Source organism: Mesoplodon bidens (assembly GCF_964165515.1).
Source record: "Mesoplodon bidens genome assembly, chromosome: 6".
Classification (NCBI taxonomy): domain Eukaryota; kingdom Metazoa; phylum Chordata; class Mammalia; order Artiodactyla; family Ziphiidae; genus Mesoplodon; species Mesoplodon bidens.
Window position 1 is genome coordinate 1885831 of NC_138162.1, and position 26522 is coordinate 1912352.

The following is a 26522-nucleotide window of genomic DNA, read 5'->3' on the forward strand; positions in this document are numbered from 1 at the left end:
TCCTTTCTTTACAGCTGCTCCAAAATACTTTCTTTGTCTTTAGTTTTCGTAAGTTCAATTATGCTGTGTCTTGGCATGGATTTTTTGGGTTTATCCTATTTGGGGTTCACTCAGTTTCTTGAAATCGGTGGGTTTATATGATTTGCCATGTTTGGGAAGTTTTCAGCCATTATTTCCTTAAATATTGTTTCAGACCTACTCACTTTCTTTCCCGGGACTCCAGTGATACAAATATTGGATCTTTTGTTATTCTCCCACAGGTCCCTGAGGCTCTGTTCATTTTATCTTTTCAGTATATTTTCTCTGTTGTCTAGATTGGGTAAATTCTGTTCATCTGTCTGCAAGTTCACTGATTCTGTCCTCTGTCATCTCTACTTTACTGTTGAGACTAGTGAGTTTTAAAATCTGTTACTCTATTTTTCAGTTCTATATTTGATTCCTTTTATAACTCCTTTGCTGAATTTTTTTTCCAATTTTCATTTATTTCAGGAGACTTTGTGATTGCTTGTGGAGTCATGTTTTTTTTGTTTTTGTTTTTTTTTTTCTTTTTGCGGTATGTGGGCCTCTCACTGTTGTGGCCTCTCCCGTTGCGGAGCACAGGCTCCGGATGCGCAGGCCCAGCGGCCATGGCTCACGGGCCCAGCCGCTCCGCGGCATATGGGATCCTCCCAGACCGGGGCACGGACCCGTATCCCCTGCATCAGCAGGCGGACTCTCAACCACTGCGCCACCAGGGAGGCCCTGGAGTCATGTTTTTGATACTTGTTTTAAAGCCCTTTGTCGGATAACTCCAACATCTTGGTGTTGGTGTCAGTTGATTCTCTTTTCTCATTAAAGTCATGATTTTCTTGGTTCTGGTTATGATAGGCGATCTTTGATTATTTCCTGGTCATTTTGGCTGTTATGTTAGGTGACTCTGGGTGCTACTTAAGTTTTTTTTTATCATAGTAAGCAGTCTCCCTGCTTAGGTTCAGCATGCAGGTCCTGGCCCACTCTGTGGACTGTGGTTCCAGCGGCAGTCTAATGTGCAGAGCCTTGTGGTGCCATTTTGTTGTGCTTGGTATGCCTGGTACCTCTGGGGTTCCCGCCGTCCCTGCTGGTACTGCTTTAGGAGGCAGAAGGAGTGCCTCTGGGTGGGGTGGGACTCTCTACCCTCGGGACGAGGAGCACCAGGCTGGATGCTTGTTATGGCGCCCCTGCCTCTGGGGGATGCAGAGTGTTTCCTGGGCTGCTCGTCACGGTGAGGTCGCACTGCTGGACTCCCCTGGTGCCCAGTGATGAGTGGGGGTGTCTCTGGCCTGATGGGGAAGGAGAGCGCTTCCAGGTTGGGTGCCTTGTGGAGGTGGGTGTGGGGCTTCCTATCGATCCCTCGCTGCTTCTGCCAGGCTGGCCTGGTGCAGTAGGGGGGACTCCCCTTCCACCTGGAGCAGGAATGAGCCCGCTTGGCTTGCCTTCTGTTTCTAGGCTGGGGGTCAGGAAGTACCAGGCCTGGGTCACCTTTTGTTGGGTGGGGGGTTGTAAGACACCCTGTTGCTGTGCTTTGCCAGTCCTGGGTTCCCAACCAGTTTGCCTTCCTCTTCCACCTTTCAGAGTTCTCTGTTGTGTGTCCTTTGAGTTATTTCCAGGGTTTTTAGTGGTACCTAGTAGCGAGGAGCAGGGAAAGGATGATCTGTGCCGTCTTGTCCTGACTGGAAGCTCCTTCTGGCCGCTTTACAAGCTTTTCCTTTGTCTTTGGATTTTATCAGTATCACTGTGATGTTCTTTGGTGTGTGCATTTCTCCCTCCCTCCCTCCCTTCCTCCCTTCCTCCCTTCCTTCTCCTGCTGGGAAGCATGAATTTTACAAGTATTGGCAAACGCTTGTCCATTCTGTGTCGAAATACTGTTTCTGCCCCATATTTTCTCTCCTTTCTTTCTGGGTCTCCAGTCACACCCCTGTGACACGAAGCAGTGTTTGTCGTTGACCTTCTCTGCTGCGTTTTCTCTCCTCTGTGTGTAATGTGCTATTCAGCAATCCAGTATGTAAGTTCAGTTTAGTTACTGTATTTTTCTGTTCTGGAATTCCTACTTGGTTCTTTTTCACATCTGCCAAGTTCTTTTGTCTCTTTTTTAAAAAATAATTTCCACTTTTCTGCCAAAATTCTTAGTCTTATCTTTTTTCCTTTCATTGTTTTAAGCATAGTCATTGAAAGTCTGGCTGATACCTCCAGTTAGGGGTCCCGAGGGCCTGTTATTTCATCTTTGGTTTTCAGCCATTTGATTATGAAGTGTGTGGGCCTGGTTTTCTTCAAGTTGGTTCCTAAGCCTGAAAATTGGTTTCTTACCAAATATGGGGAAACTCTAGGCATTATTTATTCAAATGCTTTTTCTGTACCAATCTACCTTCTGCAGTAACATAATTACTAAATCTTTTGATGTTGTCCCACAGCTCCCTTAGGCTCTGCTTTTCATTCTGTTGATTTTCCCTCTGCTCTTCAGGTAGATTATTTCTGTTGATCTGTCTTCAAGTTCACTGACTCTTTTCTCTTTTGTTTTGTTTGCCTTTTTAAAAAAATTTAACTTAATTTTTATTTTTTAATACAATTTTTAAATTTATTTATTTATTTATTTATTTATTTATTTTTGCGGTACGCGGGCCTCTCACTGTTGTGGCCTCTCCCGTTGCGGAGCACAGGCTCCGGACACGCAGGCTCAGCGGCCATGGCTCACGGGCCTAGCCGCTCCGTGGCATGTGGAATCTTCCTGGACTGGGGCACGAACCCGTGTCCCCTGCATCGGCAGGCAGACTCTCAACCACTGCGCCACCAGGGAAGCCCAATATACAATTTTTAAAGGTTACTTTCCATTTACAATTATTACAAAATATCAGCTATATTCCCTGCGTTGTACAATACATCCTTGAGCCTTTGTCACACCCAGTTGTTTGTACCTTCCTCTTCCCCACCACTGGTAACCACTAGTTCTCTATATCTGTGAGTCCGCTTCTGTTTTGTTCATCTTTTGAATCTGTCATTGAATTTCTTGTTGATACGGTATTTTGCAGTTCTGAAGGTTTGGTTTTTTTTTTTTAATAGTTTTTATTTCTCTGTTAATAACTTATATCTTTCTGTTTGTTTCAAGAGGGCCTCGTGGGGCCTTGTTTTAAAGTCTTCAGTAATTCTAACATCTGGGTCATCTCAGGGTTGGTGTCTGTTGACTGTCTTTTCCGTTGAGAATTGGTCACGGTTTCCTGTCTTTATGTGTTGAGTACTTATGGATTGTGTCCTGGACATTTTTTTTTTTAATTAATTATTTTTGGCTGCATTGGGTCTTTGTTGCCGCGCACGGGTTTTCTCTAGTTGTGATGAGCGGGGGCTACTCTTTGTTGCGGTGCACATGCTTCTCACCGCGGTGGCTTCTTTTGTTTCAGAGCACAGGCTCTAGGTGCGTGGACTTCAGTAGTCGTGGCTTGCGGGCTCAGTAGTCGTGGCGTCGTGGCTTGTGGGCTCAGTAGTCGTGGCTTGCGGGCTCTAGAGCGCAGGCTCAGTAGTTGTGGTGCGAGGGCTTAATTGCTCCGTGGCGTGTGGGATCTTCCCGCACCAGGGCTCGAGCCCGTGTCCCCTGCATTGGCAGGCGGATTCTTAACCACTGCGCCACCAGAAAAGCCCCTGTCCTGGACACTTAGAATATTATACTGTGAGCCTGTTTTCTGGGCCCTGCTAAAATATTTTGGATGATGTTCGTGTTTTTGCTGGTTTGTTAGCAGCTGGGTTGCAGTAAACCCCGTTAGGTTCAGACGAGAAGTCTGTTTTGCCATTTGTGGGCAGTGGTTCCAAGGTCAGTTCAGTTCTTTGGGTCTGTCACACATGGGCTACTTAGGGTCATCCAGGACAGTGTACACAGGTTCAGGATTCCTTATCCACCCCCTCTTTTCTGTGATCCTCCACCCGCTGTCTGGGGGTTCCCAGGGGTCTCTCTTCCTGGCTTTTTGACTAGAAGCCAAGCCTGTGTGTTTCCTGCAACCGAGCCTGCCTCAGCAAAGGGGGAGAAAAGAGCCCGTGGCGCCCACCTATCCCGCCACCGCTGGGGTATGGTTTTGTTGAGCTCGCCTGGTGTAGGGGAGGAGAGTCACTGGGCTGTGCCCGGTGGGGCCAGCTGCTGGCTGTTTTCTTTCCCTTCTGTCTGGCATCTCCAGTGAAGGGTGGGGTGCAGGCAGGGGTCCAGAATTAGAAGCCCTCTGTGAGTGCCTGTTTCCACAACCAGAGTGTATAAGTAAGGGACTTCTCGATGGAGACTGTCAGCCGCCTCTGGAGCCTCTCTGGTGGATTCTCAGTGGTACAGGTGTTGATGCCTGTGAGCCCACAGGACATTCTGGTTTAGTTGGTCTAGGATGGGGCTGGACACTGCTGTGTTTTTGAAGCTCTCACGTGGTGAGGCTCACTGTCCTGCTGGGTCGTGGAGGCTTGCCATCTTGGTTTTCCTCAGACTAGGTGGGAACCCGTCTCGGGCTTCAGGTTGGGGTTGGCGCCTGCCTGGGGGTCCTTGCCCGCCCCCCATGTGCTGCCACGTCTCCATTGCCCCCCCCCCCCGAGTGATGTGGCCTTGGTAGACAGGATGGGACAGTGTGACAGACAGCAGCAGGAAGGGTGCTTCCTGGGCAGGCTTTCTAGCCTGATTGATGATAAAATTGATAACTGATACTTGCGTGAGTTTTGCTGAGCTCCGGGCTCCGCCCACAGCGTTGCTGACTCACACGTACGTTTTGGTTCAATCCTCTCCCAACCCCGGAGACAGGCCTCGTAGTGTCCATGCTTTGTACTTGAGGCCGGGATTCTGACCGGCCAGGTGAGAGGCGCACGCGGTCAAGGCCAGGCTGACGTGCTCAGGTCCTATTCTCAGCGCACGTGCCGGCCTCCAGCTCGGATCCCCTGTTCACCCGACCAGCCGGCGCCCTGTTCCTTCTTCTGCGTGGAGCTCCGACCCCGTTTTAACTGTAGTCTTGTCCGCATCCTCTGACCCTTCTCGTGGCCTTTCCAGCAGGCCCACTTCAGAGCCCTGAGCCTAGATCGCTGCGGCCACAGCTGCAGAGCCGCGCTTGCTTTGCCTCCTGATGTTTCGGGTGAATGACAGTGTCCCTCAGACAGCCGTGCCTCACACCTGTGTCCCCAAGTCAGTGTCCTCAGGCCGCTGTCCCACCAGCTCTGTCCGGCTCAGCGCTTGGTGGTGACGCCCACACGGGTCCTTGCGCCGTCGCGGCTGCTGACCGAGGGCCCCTGGGCAGTGGGATGGCCGTGCCCCCGCCCGTGTCGGGAGACAGGAGGGCGAGCGAGCCGGCGGCCGAGCGGGGAGGGGCGGGTCCCGGCGCTGCCCCCGGAGGTGACCCTGCCTGCCTCCGAGGCTCACTTCCCAGCCAGCTGCGTGAGCTGCAGGTGGGCGGCGTCGCGGGGCTGCGTCCGGGTCCTGCCCTGACTCCCGGCGTGGGTCAGCCCTGCTCCCCGCCGGCGGAGAAGGTGGCCCCCTGTGCTGAGCGAGCGCTGTCCGCGCTCCTGGGTGGGGTCACTGCGCGTGCGCGATGGCGCTGCCCTGGAGGCGTGGCCTGAGCGTGGGCGCCGCGGGGGTGGGGGTGCGGGGGTGGGGGGGGGTGGAGTGAGAGACCAGAGAGCCGGGCTCAGCCCCAGGCCGCGCGGCTGAACGAGTCGCACGGAGGTCTGGTTTCCCGGTGCATCTGAACCTGACGTTTACACTGGACTGTAGTCCATCAAGTGTGCAGCAGCGTTATGTCTAAAAGCCAACCTACACGGCTTCGTTAAAAACACTCTTGGAGGCTTCTCTGGTGGCGCCGTGGTTAAGAATCCGCCTGCCAATGCAGGGGACACGGGTTCGAGCCCTGGTCCGGGAAGATCCCACATGCCGGGGAGCAACTTAGCCCGTGCGCCACAACTACTGAGCCTGTGCTCTAGAACCCGCAAGCCACAACTACTGAGCCCGCGAGCCACAACTACTGAAGCTTGCGCGCCTAGAGCCTGTGCTCCACCACAAGAGAAGCCACTGCAGTGAGAAGCCCGCGGACCGCAACAAAGAGTAGCCCCCACTCACCGCAACTAGAGAAAGCCCGCGTGCAGCAACGAAGACGCAACTCAGCCAAAAAAAGAAGAAAAAAAAACCACACTCTTGCTGCGAAATTCCAGTTACAGTAGACTGCAGATCACCTTAACAAATAGGATAGTAATGACACAGTTTGAAAACTGCACGAGTTACTAAAATGGCACACAGACACAAAGTGAGCAAATGCTGTTGGAGAAATGGAGCTCAGAGACTGGCTAGAGGCAGGCTTCCCCCAGACCTTCCACCTGGAGAAAACACAGTGTCCGCAGAGCGCAGCAGAGTGAGGTGCAGCTGGACTGGACTGCAGAGTCCCCCATTTGGGGGACAGTGGTTGACAGCTTGCAGGGCAAGCGTGAAGGGCAGCGGGTGGGGAGACTGTTGCAGCCGCTGGGAGAGCGTCGCACACACGGCGGGTGTGTGTGTATGGGGAGCGGTGTAGGTGCCGTGGACTACGCTGCGTTCATAGTTGGTTTCTGACTCCCGTGGCCTTGGGCACGTTGCCGACTTTCTCTGTGCCTCGGTGTCCTCATTTGTGATGTAGGGACAGGAGTCTTGATTTGATGGGGTCGAGGGGATGCTTGGTAACATGGCTCATAGCGTTTTGTGCCGCCCGGTCCAAAGATGCGCAGAGGCTCACGGCTGCGGTCCCGGCCTGGTTGTCGCAGCAGCGGCAGGCCTGGCGCTTTCTTCTAAAGGCCTGGCGCCTGGCCTTGTAGCCCCCTGATTTGGCAGCAGACGGGCTCGGTGTGGCCTGGCTGGGCGCGGTCCTGGCCTCCCTTCGGCTCACGAGCCCCCTGCAGCTCCCACACCTGCTCCTTGCCCTCCTGCCTCAGGAGAGATGCTCGTGGGGTCGGGCGGTGGTGTCGCTCAGCGCTGCGCGTGGCTCGCTCGCCTCTGCCGGTGGAGGAGAGCAGGGCTCGCCGAGCAGCCGGGGTCGCCCGCGTTGCTAGTCGCCTGTCGTCGCTCACGGCCCGTCTGTCCGTCGTCTGCGTGCCGTCAGCCCTGAGCCCTGAGCCGTGTCTGGAGACAGTGGGGATGCCGTCATGCTCACGCGGCGGTCTCTTCCCCGTGCAGATGACATCCCGGAGGACCTCAGGGACCCCTTCTACATCGACCAGTACGAGCAGGAGCACATCAAGCCTCCGGTCATCAAGCTCCTGCTGTCCAGCGAGCTGTACTGCCGCGTCTGCAGCCTCATCCTCAAAGGGGACCAGGTGGCCGCTCTGCAGGGACACCACTCTGTCATCCAGGCCCTGTCCCGGAAAGGGATTTACGTGATGGAGAGTGACGACACCCCCGTGACAGAGCCCGACCTCAGCCACGCACCCATAAAGATGGTGAGTGGCCTGGGCGGTGGGGCGGGGGCGGCTGGTGGGCTGCCACTGTCCCCCTGCAGCACAGCAGAATCACCCCAAAAGTTCAGGGTTTGAGACCACCTTCTCTCTGCGGGCCAGTGGCTGATTTGGAAAGGGGGGAGGGAACAGCTTCCTGTCGGCTTTTTCTCATGGGGAGCAAACGTTTTGCACGTGTTGCGCCGTAGAATTGTTGAGCCCACCCTGATAGGTTGTTTCACGTGTATCTTCTAAGTATTTTTGTGCCAAAATAAAGAAGGAAATACACCTTTCCTCCCCGAGTGTCTCCCTGCATCTTTCCCGGAAAGCCACCCCACCAGTGTGACTTTGCCAGGCTGCTCCAGGTCTAAGCCGCTCGTGGCACCTCCCACGTGGCTTTAAGCTTAGGCCATTCTCAGGCGTTCTACGTTCTGTGGTTTTTCACTCTTGGCCTTTGTGGATGTGTGTTGTGGATCGAGAGGATGTTACTGGTTCTGGGAAGAAAGGGCTCGAAGGCCTGGCGTGAGTTCAGTGTGCCGGGCCCCTGACCGGCCCCAGGGGCCTGTGGTGGTCATGGGGCCTCAGGCACGTCTCTTGGCCCCTTGTACCTTTGCCCACAGCTGAGCAGTAGGGAAGCCCCGGGCTCTCACGGGGTCGTCAGAGATGAGGAAGTGGGGGTCATGTACAAGTAGAGATCTGAGTGCCTCCTTAGATGCAGAGGAAGACAGACAACGGAGGCGTTCAGCTGTGGGTCTAGGGAGGGTCTCCGCGATGGCCCGGGGCGGAAGGGCAAGGTTGGGTGACTGCCTGCTGCCTCTGCCCCCAGAGCGCCCACATGGCGATGGTGGACGCACTCATGATGGCCTACACCGTGGAGATGATCAGCATCGAGAAGGTGGTGGCCAGCGTCCAGCGCTTCTCCACGTTCAGTGCCTCGAAAGAGCTTCCCTACGACCTTGAGGACGCCATGGTCTTCTGGGTCAACAAGGTGAGCGCTGGGGGCCCTGCCCGGAGTGGGGGCGAGCAGCATGAGTGGCCGGGGTGCCCCTTGGGTGTGGGTCCTCTTCCCCGTGAGAGCAGCACCCTCCTGTGTGTCCTGCTGTGACCCTGGCCCAGCAGCGGCCTCAGAAGTGTGTCCCCTGTGGTTCAGACAGACAGGTGCTGCAGAGGGGAGCAGCACGGGCCTGTAGAAAGCACAGGTGTGTTGGCGGTGCAAGTTAATAAATTCGTTTTATTTTTATCTCAAGCGCTTATGTGCATTCATGGAGATCTCAATTTAGAAGGCATTTTGATTAAGAGAAAAATGGTACCTTCCTAAATGCTGTTTTTTTCCTTTTATGTTTCGAAGCTTACAATGTGCCTGTCTATACAGTCTTCATAAAGAACGTTCATTTTTCATGGTGTGTGATTATAGGATTACCTTACCAAAGCCTTTTGGTTATTAAGCCTCCTCATTTGCCAAAAGGCATTCAATTAGGGACACTTTCTTAAGCAGAGGAAATGGAAGATTGAGCGGCTCCTTGCAGAGTTGTATCACACGCAGGGAATTTGGAGTTATTTCGTTACACAGGTTGCACATGTATTCCCTGTCACGTAAGGGCTTCGTCAGAGGTGAGGCGAAAGTCTGTGGCCGTGGGATTAGTTGAAGAACGCAGCAGAGCCTGGCAGAGTCTGCGTGCTGCTCCCTTGGACGGCCGCCTCATCGCGGTGATGCCGCCCTGCTCTTTACTTGGTTTCCTCCCTCGTGTGGGTCTGGGGCATCAAGTGGATGAGCAGACCGCCTTCACCCTCTGACCCCGCAGTGAGGTGGAGGGCTTTTCTAGGACTCAAGTGGAACCTCCGGTCCTGGTGGGGCTCGGGAGCTGGCCAGTGCCCACAAGGTCGCTTCCCGGTGGCGGCACCTCCTCGTCCTCGTCCCCTGGCTTCACATGGTAGTACACGCGGGAAGCGTCCCACAGGGATTTGGTTAAAAAACGATGTTCTGGAGTGGTGTTTCCACGGGAGCCCGGGCCTCCGGGGGATGGTTCTGTGATCCGAGCCCGAGCTCCCTTCCTATGGCCACAGGTTCAGATTTTCTTTTCCTTTTCCTTTAACAACTTGTATTGATTTTTCCCCCTTATCAAAGGAATGGCATGGTTATTATAGCTATTTAGAAAACACGGATGAGCAAGCAGAAGAAAGTGAAAATTCCCCATGACCTTGCCACCTGTAAACGTAGTGTTTTGTAGTAAAGTGGACTAAGTTCTCATAGTTTTTATTTATCTGGGTGTAACATCCAGACTTAAAGGCACAGTTGGGGTCTTCTAGGCACTTGACCATAGGCTGAGGTTTGCATTTGGTGAGATGCGGTGAGTATGGCTCGGGCCATTCTGAGGCCGCCCGCCCGCCTGCCGTGGTCTCGATGCGTCGGGGCCGAGCTGTCCCCTCCCGCAATAAGCAGCCGTCTCCCTGAGCATCTCGGTGACTTCCGCCCACATGTTTCTGGTGGGTAGTGGTTGAGATTAAGCTGAGGTTCATTTTTAAAGGCTTTTGATTAGTTTTTGCCAAATTCTGACCATAAGGACTATACCGTTTTTCTCATACTGTTTAGTCTGTGTAAGTGTTTTTTTCCCCTGTGTCTTCTCATATATTGGATATTATTTAAAAAAATACCTGCCGAGTTGAGAGGTGAAAAATAGCACCTTTTACTGTTATTTCTTCACTCGCTGATAAAGTTGAAGTTTAAGGAAGAGAGTGTATGTCTGGCTGTTTTTCTCCCTTTTGGGTAATTTGTTCTGCCCAGGATTCTTCGGGTGGGGGTGGGGGGAACGTGCCTTCCCCTTCCTGCTCAGGACCCTCCTGTTTCCAGGGTGTTTGCCGTGTGTTCGTCGGCGCTTCCCGGGTGCTCGTGGCCTGTTTGCCTGGGACTTGGTGGCCGGCCCAGCAGCACCGCTGTGTCTTCTCCCCCAGTGTGGTGTCCCCGCCGTGTGGACACCGCCTCCTGACTTGCTGTTGTGACAGGTGTCCCCACTGCTCGGTGGTCACGTGGCTGCCGTGGCCAGGTGCGCAGTCGCACCTGACACTGTGCTGTGTGTGGGTTTGTCACAGCTCACGCCCCTCATGCCGCGCTCCATCCTCCCAGGAGTTAATGCTGGCTTCAGCTTTGCATGATCCTTTTTCCCTCTCCCAGTGTTTACGTTTTTATTCCATGTGCTCCATGTTTTGCTATTTCCTTAGCATCCATGTGAGTTTCAGTTTCTCAGTTAGGAGGTTTTTCCCTCAGGTGCGTGCTCTGACCTCCACACCCGCTGCTGTCCTGCAGGTTCTCTCCAGTGTCCCATCAAGGGGGGGGTTCCCGCAGTCGCTGCCTTCCTGGGGCTCCTCTCAGGGGCGGATCCTCTGGTGCAGGGTGAGATGTGCTCCCGCCTTCTGTGCCTTCCGAGGGGTCTCTGCTCACATGCCTTCCCTGAGCTGTGATGGGACCTTAGCTCCCCGCGGCCTCTCCACTGTGGGCGCTGTCACCTGACAGGCTTCCAGCCAGGCCTGGAGACCTTCCCTCCTTCCTCACGCGGATGTGTTTTCTCTCCACAGAAAATTGCTGCATGTTTAATGAGGTTTGGGCTCTGGGAAGGTTTGACATTGGTGAGTTTTCTCTTCATCCATCTTAGATGTCTAACAAGATCTGAAGTCTCTTGGAAACTCTGTTCCTAGGTTCCGTGTTCCCAGGATTGCGGCTGTGTGCGCACACCTGAGGCAGGTGTGAGCTCCCGTCACACCCGCCCCGGCCTGCCTTTCTCCTGTGGGGTCTTTCCAGGGGTTTGGCTCCATGTGCGGGTGCCCTCATCCCCGTCAGCATCTCTGGATTCACAGGGCAGGCCTGGCAAGTGGCCTCTGAGTTTCTCTTGCTGCGTGGCATCGACTTTGGGGACTGTCCTGCTGCAGACTGGATGGTTGCTGACAGGCCTCCTGCACGCTTGCCACCTGAGACGTTTAGAGACCCCTCCGCTTGGCGCTGGGCCAGCCCAGCTGCTGACCCGGCCTGTGCGTCGTGTGGGGAGCGCGTCCTTGCAGTGCACCCCAGCCCTGCTCAGAAAGGCCGCAGCTTCCCCTTCCCACACCGCGCCCTCTGAGCCAGCCCCTCCCTCCTCGGGTGATCAGTCACCCTGGGGGCCAGAATTGCTCCCTGGGGTTGGGGGCGCCACTGAGCCATCCGCCGGCTTCCCTGTCCTGGGTGCGTGTGACTGGGTGACCTCCTCTGTGTCCGGGGAGTTTTCCCACGAACCATCTTGCTGTGGCTCTTTTTATTTTTCATTGACGCCCAGCCAGTAGCTTGAGTCTTTTACTAAAAAACTCCCCAGCTTTGCCCAGACATGTTTTATATGCAATAAATGGACCCAGTTCCTTGAGTGTTGACAAGTGGCTACATATGTTTAGCATTCGCAGTCAAGGTAACATTTCCGTCATCCAAAAAAAGTTCCTCTGTGCTCGTCCACAGTTAGTCTCCCGCCTGGCCCAAATAACTGCTGGTCTGCTTTCTTCACTGGAGATCAGTTTTACCTCTTCTAGGTCCTGGTAAAGATGGGATCGCGTGGTATGTCCTCCTTCTGTGTCTTTCACTGACTGCAGCGTTTTTGACGCTGATCATGTCATTGTGTCCGTCAGTAGTTTGGTGCTTTTGAAACTCGGTAGGATTCCACTGCACGAACGCACTGCAGTTTGTTTATCTATTCACCTGTTGATGGGCACGTGGGTTGTTTCTGGTTTTGTCTGTTACGCATAGAGCTTCTGGGAACATTTGTGCACAAGTCTTTATGTGCAGGTATATTTTCATTTCTTTGAGTAAATACTTAGGAGTGAGTTGCTGGGTCACATGACGATCAGTTTACCTTTAGAAGAAACTGTCAAAGTGCTTTCTCAAGTGACTGTGCCATCTTAGAGTCCCACTAGCAAGACAGAGAATTCCAGTGTTCCACGTTCTGCTGACACTTGGTATTGTCAGTCTTTCGGTTTCAGCCGTTTGGGTGGATGTGTAGAGGTACGTCATGGTTTTAATTTGCATTTCTTTAATGACTAAAGATGTTTCTGTGTATCTTGTTAGGTGTCTGTTCACATATTTTGCCCAATTTTTAATGAGGTGGTTTGTCTTAATGAGTTTCAAGAATATTTTATGTGTATAAAGATTTAGGGATCCAGTGCTTTCCAAGGTATATATTCTTGTAATGTGTTTTTATTGTTTTGGTGTCAGGATAATGCGGGTGTCAGAAAAAGAGCTGGGAAGTATTCCCTCCTTCATTTTGTGAAACACTTTTTGTATTATTAGTATTACTAGTATTATTTTGTCCTTAAATCTTTGATGGAGTCATTGGTGAAGCCATCTGGGCCTGGAGTTTTCTTGGAAGGTTTTAATTATGAATTCAGTTTCTTTAGTGTATATATAAGGTATTTAGGATTTCTGTTTAATTCTGTGACTTTTAACGAATTTGTCAATTTTATTTAAATTTTTGACTTTATTGGCATATTCATATTTCTCTATCATCCTTTTAGTGTATTATGATCTGTAGTGATGTCCCCTCTTGTTTCCTGCTCTGTAATTTCTGTTTCTTTTTCTTCCCTTTGTTGGTCTGGTTTATCAACTTTATCAATCTTCTAAAAAACCTGCTTTTGGTTTTTGTTGATTTCAACAATTTTCTATTTAATTCCTCCTCTTGCTTTTATTATTTTTCTTTCTGTTTATTTTCAATTTATTTTTCTCTCCTTTCTAGTTTGTTATAGTAGAAGATTAGTTCTTTTACCCCTTTCTACATTTTAATATAAACATTTAAAGTTGATAATTCCTCTTTAAGTAGTGCTTTAGCTGCACTGTACACATTTTTGTATGTTGTGGTTTTCTTCATTCTCTTTATTTTGTTTTAGTTGCAAATTCTCGTTTTATCACTGGATTACCTAGAAGTTTGTAGTTTAGTTTTCATATGTTTGGAGGTGGGGTGGTTCTAGGTATCTTAGTGTTTTGGTTTCTAATTGTGCTGTGGTCAGAGAGCGTAGTCTGTGTGGTTTCATTTCAGTCCTTCTGGATTTATCGAGACTTGTTTTGTGGTCCACTGCATGGTCTTGCAGCGTGTTCCATGTGCACTTGAAAAGAACCCGTGTGTTCTGCTGTTGTCAGTGAAGTACTTTGTGAGTGTCAGTTCAGGTTGGTTTGGGTGTATTTGCATCGCTGGAGTCTTAGGCCCCATCAGTCACTTACCCAGAGGGGAGAGTTGAAATCTCCAGCAGTAATTTTGTCTATTTTACCTTTTGGTTGTGTCAGTTTTTGCTTTGTGTATTTTTAGTCTCTTGTTACATTTATACATGTTCAGGACTTTTCTGTCCTTTTGTGGTCGTGAAATGGCTCTTTATCACAGGTGACAATCCTTGCCTCCGGCCTTGGCATGGCCAGTGTGTACACGACTTATCCCTTCCCTTCCTCTTATTTTTCACTCCTCGTTGTCTTTCTGTTTAAAGCGAGTTTCTTATGGGGACCCTGTAGTCAATCTGGGCCTTACCATCGGAGTGTTCAATTTAATTGCATTTCATGTGATTATGGAGACGTCTGGGTTTTACGTCTTGTCTGCCTTCTATATCTTTTCTTTGTCTTCCTTCTTTTCTGGCTTATTTTGGATTGGGCATTTTTACTACTCCATTTTATCTCCAATATTTTTTGGGGGGGCTGTAGGGTTTACAGATTTCATCTTCAGGTTTTCATAGTCTGCCTTCAAATAAAGTGATACCATTTCACAAATAAGATCAGAAATGTCTTTTCCCCTTTTGGCCTTCGCGCTCCTGTTGTCTTTCATTTCATTACAGCGCCAGATAAGTTACTTTCGCCTTCAACAGCCAGTTATCTTTTAAAGTAATTAAAAATGGTTAGCAGTATTTATCCACATATTTTCCATTTTTATTGCTCTTCATTCCCTTGTGTAGATAAAGAGTTCTCAAACCTTTTGGTCTCAGAACCCCTTTACACTCTTAAATACCGTGGCCCTCAAAGAATTTTTAGAAAATCTCTCAGTATTTACTGTATTAGAAATTAAAAACAGGAAAATTTAAAAATATTTATTAATTCACTTAAAAGTAACAGCTCATTCCATGTTAATGTAAGCGATGTGTTTTTAATGAAAAATAACTGTATTCTCAAAAATGAAACAAGTGGTGATATTTTACAGTTTTGTAAGTTTCTTTAATGTCTGGCTTACCAGAAGACAGCTGGATTCTTACCTGCCTTTGCATTTCATCTGCTACAATATGTTGTTTTTATTGGCGTAAAGGAGGAAAGTCTGGTTTCATGTGGATACGTAGTTGAAGAGGGGACAGTGCTTTCATAATCTTTGCAGATAATTATGCACATCTCTTTTTTTTTTTTTTTTTTTGCGGTACGCGGGCCTCTCACTGTTGTGGCCTCTCCCGTTGCGGAGCATAGGCTCCGGACATGCAGGCTCAGCAGGCATGGCTCACGGGCCCAGCCGCTCCGCGGCATGTGGGATCTTCCCGGACCGGGGCACGAACCCGTGTCCCCTGCATTGGCAGGCGGACTCTCAACCACTGCGCCACCAGGGAAACCCATCAATTAACTTTTTAAAAAAGTTGAGATATAATTCACATGCTGTAAAATTCACTATTTTAAAGTGTGTGGTTCAGTGGTTTTTAAGATATTCACCAGGTTGTACAGCTGTCACCACCAACTGCAAACATTTTTATCATACCCAGAAAGAGACGCTGGTGCCATCCGCAGTCCTTCCCTGTCAGCCCCTGGCGGCCACTCCTCTGCTTTCTGTCTCTCTGGATTTGGCCGTTCTGAACATTTCATTTAAATGAAATCTACAGTACGTGGCCTGTTGTCTCTGACTTTATTCAAGTAGCATATTTTCACGTCTCATGCGTGTTGTAGCACTTATCAGTACCACATTCCTTTTATGGTTGAGTAATGCTCAGTCGTGTAGATATGCTGAGTTTTGTTTAGCCATTCCTCAGCTGGTGGGCATGTGTGTTTTCCACTTTTTGGCTATCGTGACTCCTGCTGTGAACATTCAAGTACGAGTGTTTGAGCGGCTGTGTTTTCACTTCTCTTGGGATTATATCTAGGGGTGGAATTGCTGGGTAGTATAGGAACTCTGTGTTTAAACTCTGTGAAGAGCTGGCAGACTGTCTCCATGGCTGCTGCACCGTTTATATTCCCCCAGCAACACCAGAGGTTTCCAGTTTTCCACGTCCTTGCTAACACTCATTATCTGGTTTTTTGATTCTAGCCATTCTGGAGGGTGTGAGATGGTATCTCATTGTGGTTTAGATTCACATTTCCCTGATAGTAATGATGGGAAACCTTTTTTTCATGTGTTTATTGGCTATTTGTAGATCTTTTTTGGAGAAACGTCTATTCACATCCTTTGCCCATTTTAAAATTGGATTATTTCTCTTTTTATTGTTGCAACGATTCTTTTATATAATCTAGATACTAGCCCAGTGAACATTTCTTTTCTTTTTCTTTTTCTTTTTTTTTTAGCTGCGTGGGGTCTTTGTTGCTGCATGCGGGCTTTTGCTAGTTGTGGTGAGCGGGGGCTACTCTTCCTTGCAGCGCGCGGGCTTCCCATTGCGGTGGCTTCTCTTGTGGCGGAGCACAGGCTCTAGGCGCGTGGGCTTCAGTAGTTGTGGCACGTGGGCTCAGTAGTTGTGGCTCACGGGCTCTAGAGCACAGGCTCAGTAGTTGTGGCACATGGGCTTAGTTGCTCCGCGGCATGTGGGCTCTTCCTGGGCCAGGGCTCGAACCCGTGTCCCCTGCATTGGCAGGCAGATTCTTAACCACTGAGCCACCAGGGAAGCCCCCAGTGAACTTTTTGTACTCTGTTGTATTAAAATCTTTCTTAATTTTTCCTGGTCCTGTTACTCACGATTTTGTAAGGTCATGCCTTGTCATTGGGAAAATTGTTTTGCTGAGTTGTATGGATGTTCCCAATGTCACATTTCATGATATAGTATCAAAAATTACATTCATTAATATCATCACCAATCCAATCAGAAAATCCTTTCCATGTTAGGAAGGTATCTACTTTATGGCAGAAACAAATTTTCTAAAATTTTTAACTTCCAGTATTTTATTGTGAAAATTTTTAAACATGCAGAAAAGTTGACAGAATTATACAGAGAACACCCTGTATCCACCACCTAGATTTTACAGTGAACATTTTTTTACAATACTTGCTTTATCACTTATCCATCCATCCATCTATTCTTCTAATTCATTTATTTTATTTTATCTATTTACTTTTTGGCTGCGTTGGGTCTTTGTTGTTGCACACGGGTTTTCGCTAGTTGCGGCGAGCGGGAGCTACTCTTCTTTGTAGTGCACGGGCTTCTCATTGCGGTGGCTTCTCTTGTTGCGGAGCATGGAGTCTGGGCACGCGGGCTTCAGTAAGTTGTGGCTTGCAGGCTCAGTGGTTGTGGCTTGCGGGCTCTAGAACGCGGGCTCAGTAGTTGTGATGCACGGGCTTAGTTGCTCTGCGGCATGTGGGATCTTCCCGGGCCAAGGATCGAACCTGTGTCCCATGCATTGGCAGGTGGATTCTTAACCACTGTGCCACCGGGGAAGCCCTAATTCATTTATTTTAAAACTTATCAACATTGATTTTTCTTTTGTCTTTCTCTTTAAAAAAACACTTTTTCTACGTTCTTGATTTGATGTGCATGAGTTCACTTATCTTTATTCTTGTTTAATGCGAAGACATTCAGTTCTGTGGCATTTCACCTGATTATAGCTTTGACCATGTCCCTGTTAGCATTGATGAGTGTTTTTCTCCACGGTATTATTTTATAATTGCAATTTTGATTTTATCTTTGAGTTAATAATTCTAGAAGAGGATACTTTTATTTCCGAGCAGTTGTATTAATTGCTTACGAGTGTCTCATGACAGTTCTTAGCGCTATTTTGGTGGTCAGGGAATGTGCGAGCACCTGTTAGGCTTCAGGGGTTTTCAGCCAGACCATGTCATCAGCAGCATTCGCTGATAGTGGCGGCGAACTTGGGCACCGGGGACACTCGGCGCTGAGGCTGTCGATCCTGTCGTGAGGCGGAAAGCGTCGTGCGGGTGCTGTGGGGCATGAGGGCCTTCCTTGCTCTCCGTGTCGAATCCCAGGTCACAGGGAATCCGTGTATTTCTGTAATGGGTCTAAACATTACCTGCATCTAAGAGCCTGAGTTCAAACAAGTAAGGTGGGTTCTGGAAAGATGTACACACCACTGTTGGAAATCAATTTCAGTTGCCTTTTTAATGCATTTAATTTCTTCTACTTTAGGTAAATCTTAAAATGAGAGAGATAACAGAGAAAGAAGTTAAGTTAAAACAGCAGTTATTGGAAAGTCCAGCTCATCAAAAGGTAAAGGGTAAATTTCACTTCTCTGGAACGCACCAAGTTAACGTTGCTCCCGTTTTGAAGAACTGTGTCTGTGTGTGCTCCGTGCTGGTTCTTTGTTCTTACTCACCAAGCAGGGAGCGAGTGCCCTGGGCCCCGGCCCTGGTGGCGAGGACGCGGTGGCCCACTGCCCTTTCTCCCAGGCAGGGCCAGCCTAGTGTTGAACTTGGGAGGGTGGGGGAGAGGTGGGAGGTGTCGGAAGCTCCAGAGGAAGGGACGTAGGGTCACCCGGGGTGAAGTCAGCATGGGGGGTGGGGGTGGGATTGCCTGCAGCCAGAGGTCCCCTTGGAGCCCTCACGGGCTGTGAGCCCAGTGTGGGGTTCAGGCGGGTAAATGTCACGTGTCCAGTGAAATGACCCCCTAACGTCCTGTGTGACCTGATTATTATTATTTTTTGGCCAAGCACGTGTGTGACTGAATCCCTGTTCTTCAAACGCGTGTACGACGTGGCCCGGCCTGGGCTGCGGGCCCCTGGGCTGCGGGGTGAGCGACTGTCCCCTTGCTCCCCTCTCTTACCCTGGACCCCGGGGCTGCTGTCCGTGGGCACCTCACCCCGGCCACGCTTCCGTGAGCCCCCCGCTTCCTCAGGTGGGCGTGGACAGCTCGCTGAGCCCCTCCCCGAATGCCGTTGGCTCCTGTCCTTTTCGGTGCCCGGCCCGCGCGGAGTTTCCAGAGTAGTCTTTGCTCCCGCAGAGGCCAGTGTCGTAGAGGTGCCTGTGAGCTGCCCCTGCGGTCACCTGCTAGTGCAGAGGGTCCCGTGCGCTGGACAGATCTTACCTCTCAGAGGACGTCCCGCCTCTCGTGTGAACGTGGTGTGCAAGTGTGTGTCTCGTCTGTCCACGCGTGGACCTGCCCCGCTGACCTCCTCTCCTGCCTTCCTTCCCTTTGCTTCCCGAGCAGTCTCCCTCCAAGTGGTACTGGAAGTTAGTGCCTGTAAGTGAGCTCCGCGTGTGCGCCCAGCTGCCGTCCAGACGGCCACCCCGCCGCGACCACTCGCTTCCATTACAGATTGCTCGTGACTGTTTGTCTGAATGTCCTCCTTGGTGGTGTTGTTGCATTTCCTGCGGGGCAGTGATGGCCCGGTTCTGGGCAGAGTAGACCGTAACAAGGCCCTCCGGAGCCCTAAGGTGCATTTTGTAGCCAACACCCAGCGTGTGGTTTTGCCCAGTTTCTTAGGTAGACTTGCAGACAGTTTCTTCCTTGGACACATAGTTAACTTCTTTATATGATGAACTTCGAGATCAATGACAGGCTGTATTCTCCTTTCTAATAGGTACCAGCAGGAATGACCAATCAGCCAATTTGCCCAGTTCCCCTTTGGATTTGTCCTTTCTGTCGTTATGGTCCATGGTGGTTTGGTCTGCAGCTCTAGCTGTGCTCCACCTGGGGACCTGTTCTGAAAGCAGAACCAGTTTGTTACACTGTTTCCCGCGGAAAAATACCTGGTGCTCCAAGTGGTGCATTTTAAAATGAAGTTTTGGAGAACAAATCTTTTTGAAGACTCCTTTATTTGCCTGATCCTTTAGTTTAATTATTTGGAGCACGTGATCCTTAGAATTCCATCATAAAGGAGATACCGTGGATATAAAACTGTCAGTGGGGTCTGTGTGAGCGGTGATATAGCCTGCTTTGTAGCTGATGGGTAATTTTGCTTCTCTTTGAAATATATTAATAACAAAGAGGGGGTAAGCGTTTTTATGCATATTTACGTATCTCTTAACTTCTCGAAAACTGAAGGCCAAAGAGAGAACTATTAAAAGCAGTTACGAGGTGCAGTGAGGACCAGTCAGAAATGCAGGCGTCCTCTAGGAAGTGGGGTTCAGATGAGACTCGTATAAAAACTGGAAAATGTGGCCGAGAGCAGAGCGCCTGTAGCTTTCCTCCCAGCAGTTGGTCACCATGGCTGCCCGAGCGCATGTCTGGCTCATCGGTAGTGGGGTGAGCGTGAGCAGGCCGCTGGGGGTTTGGAGCAGGGCCCCCTCGAGGGGTGGCACCAGCTCCCCCCACCCAGGGGTTCAGCGCTTTCCTGATGCAAACGCACACCATCCATCCTCAGCCGCGAAACCACCTGCTTTCCTGCATGCCGTGCTCGGCCCGCGTGCTGTCTGTGTGTGTGGAGACCTGGCCCGGCGTGTCCCTCGGGCTCTGCATGCGGGAGCCCCAAGGCTGGCCCCTGGGCGCGGCGGCCCGAGAAACAAGTTAAAGTCCGTGTTGAGACCAATGTTAGTGGCGTGCGTTGCACATGCACGGGTGAGGCGTGTTCTGCGCAGATGCCAGTGCTGACTGCCCTGCGCTGTGCACACACTGCATTCTTGCTGGGACACCTTCCTTTGGGTCGACTCCCCTGCACGGCTCGCGGAGATCCATAGCGGGCCGCACGGGTGGCGGGTTTTCTCCCTCGAGCTGGCACTGTGTTCTCCTCCCCTGGAGAAAGCGCGGCTGCAGGAAATGCCAGGCTCACCTGTGCCACAGGACGTGGTCCCCTGGCGGTCTGTGTGTCTGTGCTCGTGAGCGAGGCCCAGTTGCACGGGCAGCGCCCAGGGTTGCGGGGAGGCTCAGAGCACCGTGCACGTGGTTTCCTGTAAAGGCAGAAGCACAGAAACCTTGAAAAAATGCTTATTTTTTATGGCACTCGGGTTCCTGACGCTTCCGTGCACTTATGGAGGGGCTGGTTGACAGATTAGACGACATTTTGTCTGACCTAGTTTTGGGAATTCCTCACACTCTGTTAATGCTGCTGCTTTGTGTTTTTCATAACGGCCAAGGTTCATGCTGCTAATCCTGAGAAAAGTAACAGTAGCGTGGGTCTTCCCAGCGTAGCGTGCTCACCGTTTAACTTGTTTCTCATCCGCCGGTGGTGCGCGGCCCCTGGCAGTGTAGACGTGTGTCCTGCTTCCTTCCCCGGGTGTGCCCAGCCCTTTAGGGTGAGACGGCCCGGTGTCCTTAGCGGCTAAGTGCTGTCACCCAGTGTGGCCACGAAGCCCAGTTCCCTGGATCTTGACAGACGTTCCAGGCAGAGTTTGCAGTCCAGACATTTGGGGCTTTCCCCTGGGATTGCCGTTGTTCTAAACGTCGTCCCGCAGGACTTCTGTTAAGTCTAGATTTGACGGCCTGCCTGTGACGTGGGCGGCGGTGACGGCACCTCGTGCGTAGTGACCCTTTCCCTTTTCTCCACCGCAGGTGCGCTACCGCCGAGAGCACCTGTCAACGAGGCAGCCACCCTACTTCCCGTTGTTGGAGGACCTGATGCGGGACGGCAGCCACGGGGCTGCCCTCTTGGCCGTGGTCCACTACTACTGCCCGGAGCAGATGAAGCTGGACGGTGAGTGGAGCACGTGCCTCTGGAATGCACCTGAGGCTCGGGAGGCTGTTAGGATGCTCTGATCCAGACAATCAAAACACCAGGGAGTCACCCCGAGTCCTTAGCGCCAGCTGGGGAAGCACAGAGGCGGACAGATCTGACGGTGATGTGTTTGTCTTTAGCCTCCACCAGTTTTCTCTGGTGGAGAAATGGGACTTTGAAATATTTGGGTAACGTGTTAAATATTGGTGACTGTACTTTAGTCTCAGAATGGTTGAGAGCTCGTCAGCCCTACTCTAGTTGATTTAAAACATCTAGAATGTGGTTTAGGAAAATGAGTGCAGATCCATCTGTTGCCAAGCCGTGAGTGACTCACGTGGGCTTGGTGTTGGTGGTTTCACCGTGTCGCGTGTCTCTGAGGTGCTCACGCCTGGCCGCGGGGAGAGGTGCGGGTGATGCCGTGAGCAGCGTGGCGCTGGACACCCGTCCAGGGCCGTGCGGACAGGAACTCTGATGTAGGTTTCCTGAGTCCTCTTCTTTCTGGGGGAGGGAGGTGTGAGGCCCACAGATGCCCCGACCGCTGGCCACACGTAGAGTGTCTGTCAGACTCACTGCCGGCGCTGAGCTGACGTCGGTCCTGCTTCTGATCCAAGTGCAGAAGTGCTGGGTTTCGTAGTTTCTAAAGCACACAGCTGACCTCGAAAGAAAGGGGGGCTCAGGTTCCAGGAGGGGGTCTCCATCTGTGATTGAAAACCCCCAAATTGGCACGTGGTGGCCCCGGGCCCGTTAGGCCTCTGTCCCCGTGCGGCCTGGGCCGTGTGCCACTGAGACCTGTAACCGGGGCCCTGGAAAGGACTGGGGAGGCTCCCCCGCGGCCAGGGAAGACCCAGGAGGCTCATCTCGGGGCGGAGGCGGAGGTCGTTCCTGAGGAAGTGAGCTGCCAGGCTGCATCCCAGGCGAGTTCGTTCGGGTCCAGGACTCGTTGGGCTGGAGTCAGAGCAGAGCGTTGCCGTGTGGGAGCGCGGCCACCGCCAGGGCCCGCTGGGCCCGCGGAGAAGGGTCCCTGCCCCCACCGGGCCGGCAGGCGCCGCGGATGACCTGGGTGAGGAAGAGCCCTGAGTGCGAGCGCAGGGTGTTGAAAATGCCAGCGTGTGGGGCGCTCGAGCGCGCGGGGCTCCCTCCCCTCGGCCCTCCGCCCGCTGCGTGTGTGGGTGGGCACTCCTGGCTTGGGCTTTGTCCAGCCTGTCTCTAACCTGTCCTCCGGGGTCTCAGGACAAAAACAACTACGAAGGACAGAGAGCCCGCGCCACCGAGGAAGGGAGAAGCCACGGCAGGATGTGAGTGTCGAAGGTCATTGCGCCCTAATAGCAGAACGTCAGAACGGGGCTTTGAAAATGACAGAACTACAGGGCGGAGTGACCAGAGCCAGATTCATGACGTAACTTGCGGGACCAGGCTGAGGAAGCAGGTGCGAGCAGAGTGAGGTCGGAGGGGGCCTGAACACACGGACGCAGGCTGGGCCCAGTGCACCGGCTCGTGGGCGTCGTGCTCTGTCAAAATGAGGAAGCCCGGAGGCCTTTACAAAAGTGGGCTTGATTCAGGCCACGGAAGAAACCTCGACAGATTGCATAGTTCCTCCCAACACAGCACAGCGAGAAGTCAGTAACAAAACGTGCAGCGTCTTTGTCCAAACCTTTAAAATTGTTAATGCTTAGAAACCAAAGAAGATACTTCAGAATAGTCCATGGATCAAAGTAGAAATCATAGTGGAATTTTCTAGTGGGAGCTCTGTAAGGGCAGGCGTTTTTATCTGTTTGTTCACTGATACATCCCAACCGTCTAAAATAGCGTCTGGGACAATTTTGGTCAGGTATTTGTTGAATTAAATGAATGAATGACGTACATGCCAGAACTCACAGGACGCAGCTCAGAATGACAGGTGAAGGGAAACGTCGCCTCAGTGCATAGTCTAGACGGTAAGGAATTTAAGAATTAATGAACCAGGTTGATCTCAGTGCATTCGAAAAGAACATAGAAATAAACCAAAAAAGGCCGAAGGAAGAAAAATAAAGAGTCGTCTTTCTCCTCTGATCAGAAATCACCCCAACACATGGAGGAGACAGGCTGAATTGCAGGTTCCGTCCTGAAGAGGATGGCCTGGGCTCCGGACAAGCCCCTGGTGAAGGAGCGGAGTAGAAGGGTCCCGGGAGGGCTCCAGCGCAGACGTGCAGGGCGTCTGTGTCGGGGTTGTTCCGGCACCAGGGGCAGAGCATGGGAGGAAGGGCATAGGCTTTCTTTCCTTCTGAACATGGGTTGAAAATCCTGTGTAAAGTCCTAGAAAACAAGAATTGAACGGCTGAGTGTGTTCTGTGCAGTCATCTCGGGAGGCACAGACCAAGGTCTGTTAGAAGCCACTGCCCGTTTGTGGTGGATGCCCTTGGCCTGCTGCTGACGTGCTCTGACCCCACAGAGGTTCTCGACCCTGGACTGTTGCAGTCAGGGGGACGGGAGGGGGTGTGGTAGCCCCAGCCCTGGCAGGGTGGCTCTGTCCACCTGCCCTGCACGCGGTGCCAGCTCCTGGTGAGGGTTGGGACCCACAGAAGACCTGTCTGCAGTGCTGGGGAATAAACTCAACAAAAAGATGTGAGACTGTGGGAAAAATCATGAACTCTGCTGTAGGGTGGGACTTAAAGTATATTCTTAGATGCCAAGAAGCAGTATAAAAATTGTGATTTCCCCTGATTGTTCATGCAGTTGTTGCGAGTCCTTTTTACAGAAATTGACAAGGGAATGTAAACATTCATGTGGAAGACTGGAGGCCAAAGGGACAAACAGAATGGTTGTTTTGGAGACTTATTTTTATTTATTTTTGGCTGCGTTGGGTCTTTGTTGCTGCACGTGGGTTTTCTCTAGTTGCGGCGAGCGGGGGCTTCTCATTGTGGTGGCTTCTCTTGTTGCAGAGCACGGGCTCTAGGTGCGCGGGCTTCAGCAGTTGTGGCTCGCGGGCTTAGTGGCTCCGCAGCCTGTGGGATCTTCCCAGACCAGCGCTCAAACCCGTGTCCCTTGCACTGACAGGTGGATTCTTAACCACTGCGCCACCAGGGAAGTCCTGGAGACTTTATTTCGATGTGAGTTTACTTTTACAGAGAAGGTACAGGAATTGGTGCATACTTGTCCCCAGACTTTCCAGCCGTTATATCTTGTCACATTTGTGCTCTTTCTCCCTGAGCTAGTTGGGAATAACTGGAGAACAAATACATTCTTTTTTTTTTTTTTTTTTAAACTTCAACAACCTTTTATTACCAAACTCATGCAGGGTTAACCCTTTAACCCACCTAACAGCAAAACAGCATCTCCAACAGGATCTAAGATGGAGGTGCACACCTAATAAAGATTGTCTGTTAAAAAAATATATCTACACACACTTGAATAAGTATTTTTTTTTTTTTAAACATTTGTAATCTTTATTTATTTATTTATTTATTCATTTATTTATGGCTGTGTTGGGTCTTCGTTTCTGTGTGAGGGCTTTCTCTAGTTGCGGCAAGTGGGGGCCACTCCTCATCGCGGTGCGTGGGCCTCTCACTATCGCGGCCTCTCATTGCGGAGCACAGGTTCCAGGCGCACAGGCTCAGTATTTGTGGCTCATGGGGCTAGTTGCTCCACGGCATGTGGGATCTTCCCAGACCAGGGCTCGAACCCATGTCCCCTGCATTGGCAGGCAGATTCTCAACCACTGCGCCACCAGGGAAGCCCAATAAGTATTTTTTAAAAAAGCAAAATTCACCAGTCTTGTAAAAAAAAAAAAAAAAAATCCCCAAGTGATTTCAATCCAAAAAACCCAAAACCCAGCATTGGCAGTCTGTGCTGGCTCAGAAACCTCAACTCAGGATGCACCTAGGAGAAAAGCATTTCCTCTTAAAAAAAAAAAAAAAAAAAAAAAAAAGCCACCTATCTCCTTCTTCCTGTTCAACTTGCACAGCTTATTCCTAGAAATACCCAAGCAGGACCCAGGCACGTTCTCCAGCCTCTGCCTGTCGCTGGAGGTTCCCACCAAGGACTGTTCCTTAGCGATTTTCACCGCGACTGCAGTCAGGAAATTGACCCCTAATGTCTGAGAACTTGCAAAATGTCCTCAGGCTTCCTGGGGGCTCCGTGAAAGATCGCGGGTCAGTGTACCTGACCGAGATGGGAATGCAGGCTGGGCGAAGGGGGCCTTTCCAAATGAAGACACCCGACACCTTCAAACCTGAAGTTTAACCTACCAGGTGAAAACTAGTAGCAGCTGGCCCTGCCCAAAAAGTGCTGGTCTCCCCGCTTTACCCATAAAAGTAGTAACGAAGAGGAGGAGAGTCCAGAGTGTTTGACCTCATCTCCCTGCCAGGAGCCTGGAGCCGTGGGCGGCATACTCCAGGCCGAGGGTGCAGGGGAGCTTTGCCATTTCTGGCCGCTCCTGGCAGCCTGGCTCATGGCTGCTCCATGGACACTGTGTTCCCTTGTGCAGGGTGCTTAAGAATTACCAGGGAGGGGACTTCCCTGGTGGCTGGCATAGTGGTTAAGACTCCACGCAGCCAGTGCAGGGGGCCCGGGTTCGATCCCTGGTCAGGGAACTAGATCCCACACGCATAGCGCAACTAAGAGTTCGCATGCCACAACTAAAGAGCTGGAGAGCCGCAACTAAGGAGCCCGTCAGCCGCAACTAAGGAACACACGTGCCGCAACTAAGGAGCTCGCCTACTGCAACTAAGACCCAGCACAACCAAATAAATAAATAAATAGATAAGATAAGAATTAAAAAAAAAGAATTACCAGGGAAATTATGTTTTCAATTTGACTTTGTCACTGACGGATACTTGGATAGCAGCTTCTAGAAAACTGCTCAGAGGACCCCCCCGCCCCCCGGGGTCACGGTCACAGATCCTTCCAGCTGACGGGCACTTCGCTGGCCTTGGGCAGCAGCGCGTTGATTGTAGAGAAATGTCTGCACCCAAGGAGCTCTCTGTGCACCAACAGCGGGGAGGGATGCGCGGTCTGTGGCACCACCCTTCTCTTGAACGTAGGAGCCCCAGAGCCAGAGACAAGGCCTCTCGCAGTTGGATTGTGCCAGGACGCAACTGTGCTGGTGAGGTGCTCCCAGCCTGTGTGAGAACTGGCCTGATGTGCTGGGTGGCGAGGGCAACAGGGAGCTGGAGAGCACCTCACTGGCCCGTCTAGGTACACCTCCGGGACCAGGATGAACAAAACCGTCGTGTCTGCAGACAGCTCTTTATAACTGTTTTCCAGACTGTGCGGGTCTGGGCCAGGTCTCCGAACACTGAAGCAGAACCCGTGAGCTTGATGGGGTCCACGCCGTGGATCTTGTCCCAGGGTGGCGGCCTTCACATGTCTC

General features: G+C 51.3%; 1 protein-coding gene across 7 annotated transcripts in view; it reads left to right on the top strand.

Moving 5' to 3' along the window:
* CAMSAP1 (calmodulin regulated spectrin associated protein 1) overlaps positions 1–26522 on the top strand; it is a 56951-nt gene that overhangs the window by 11722 nt on the left and 18707 nt on the right. For 5 of the 7 annotated variants that reach the window (XM_081237292.1, XM_081237293.1, XM_081237296.1 and 2 more), the window contains exons 3-7: positions 7157–7419; positions 8240–8401; positions 17716–17796; positions 18733–18765; positions 21013–21154. In XM_081237292.1, the coding sequence (XP_081093418.1) occupies positions 7157–7419; positions 8240–8401; positions 17716–17796; positions 18733–18765; positions 21013–21154 (681 nt within the window). The remainder of the gene's footprint in view (positions 1–7156; positions 7420–8239; positions 8402–17715; positions 17797–18732; positions 18766–21012; positions 21155–26522) is intronic. The other 2 variants (XM_081237294.1, XM_081237298.1) reach the window with 1 other exon arrangement.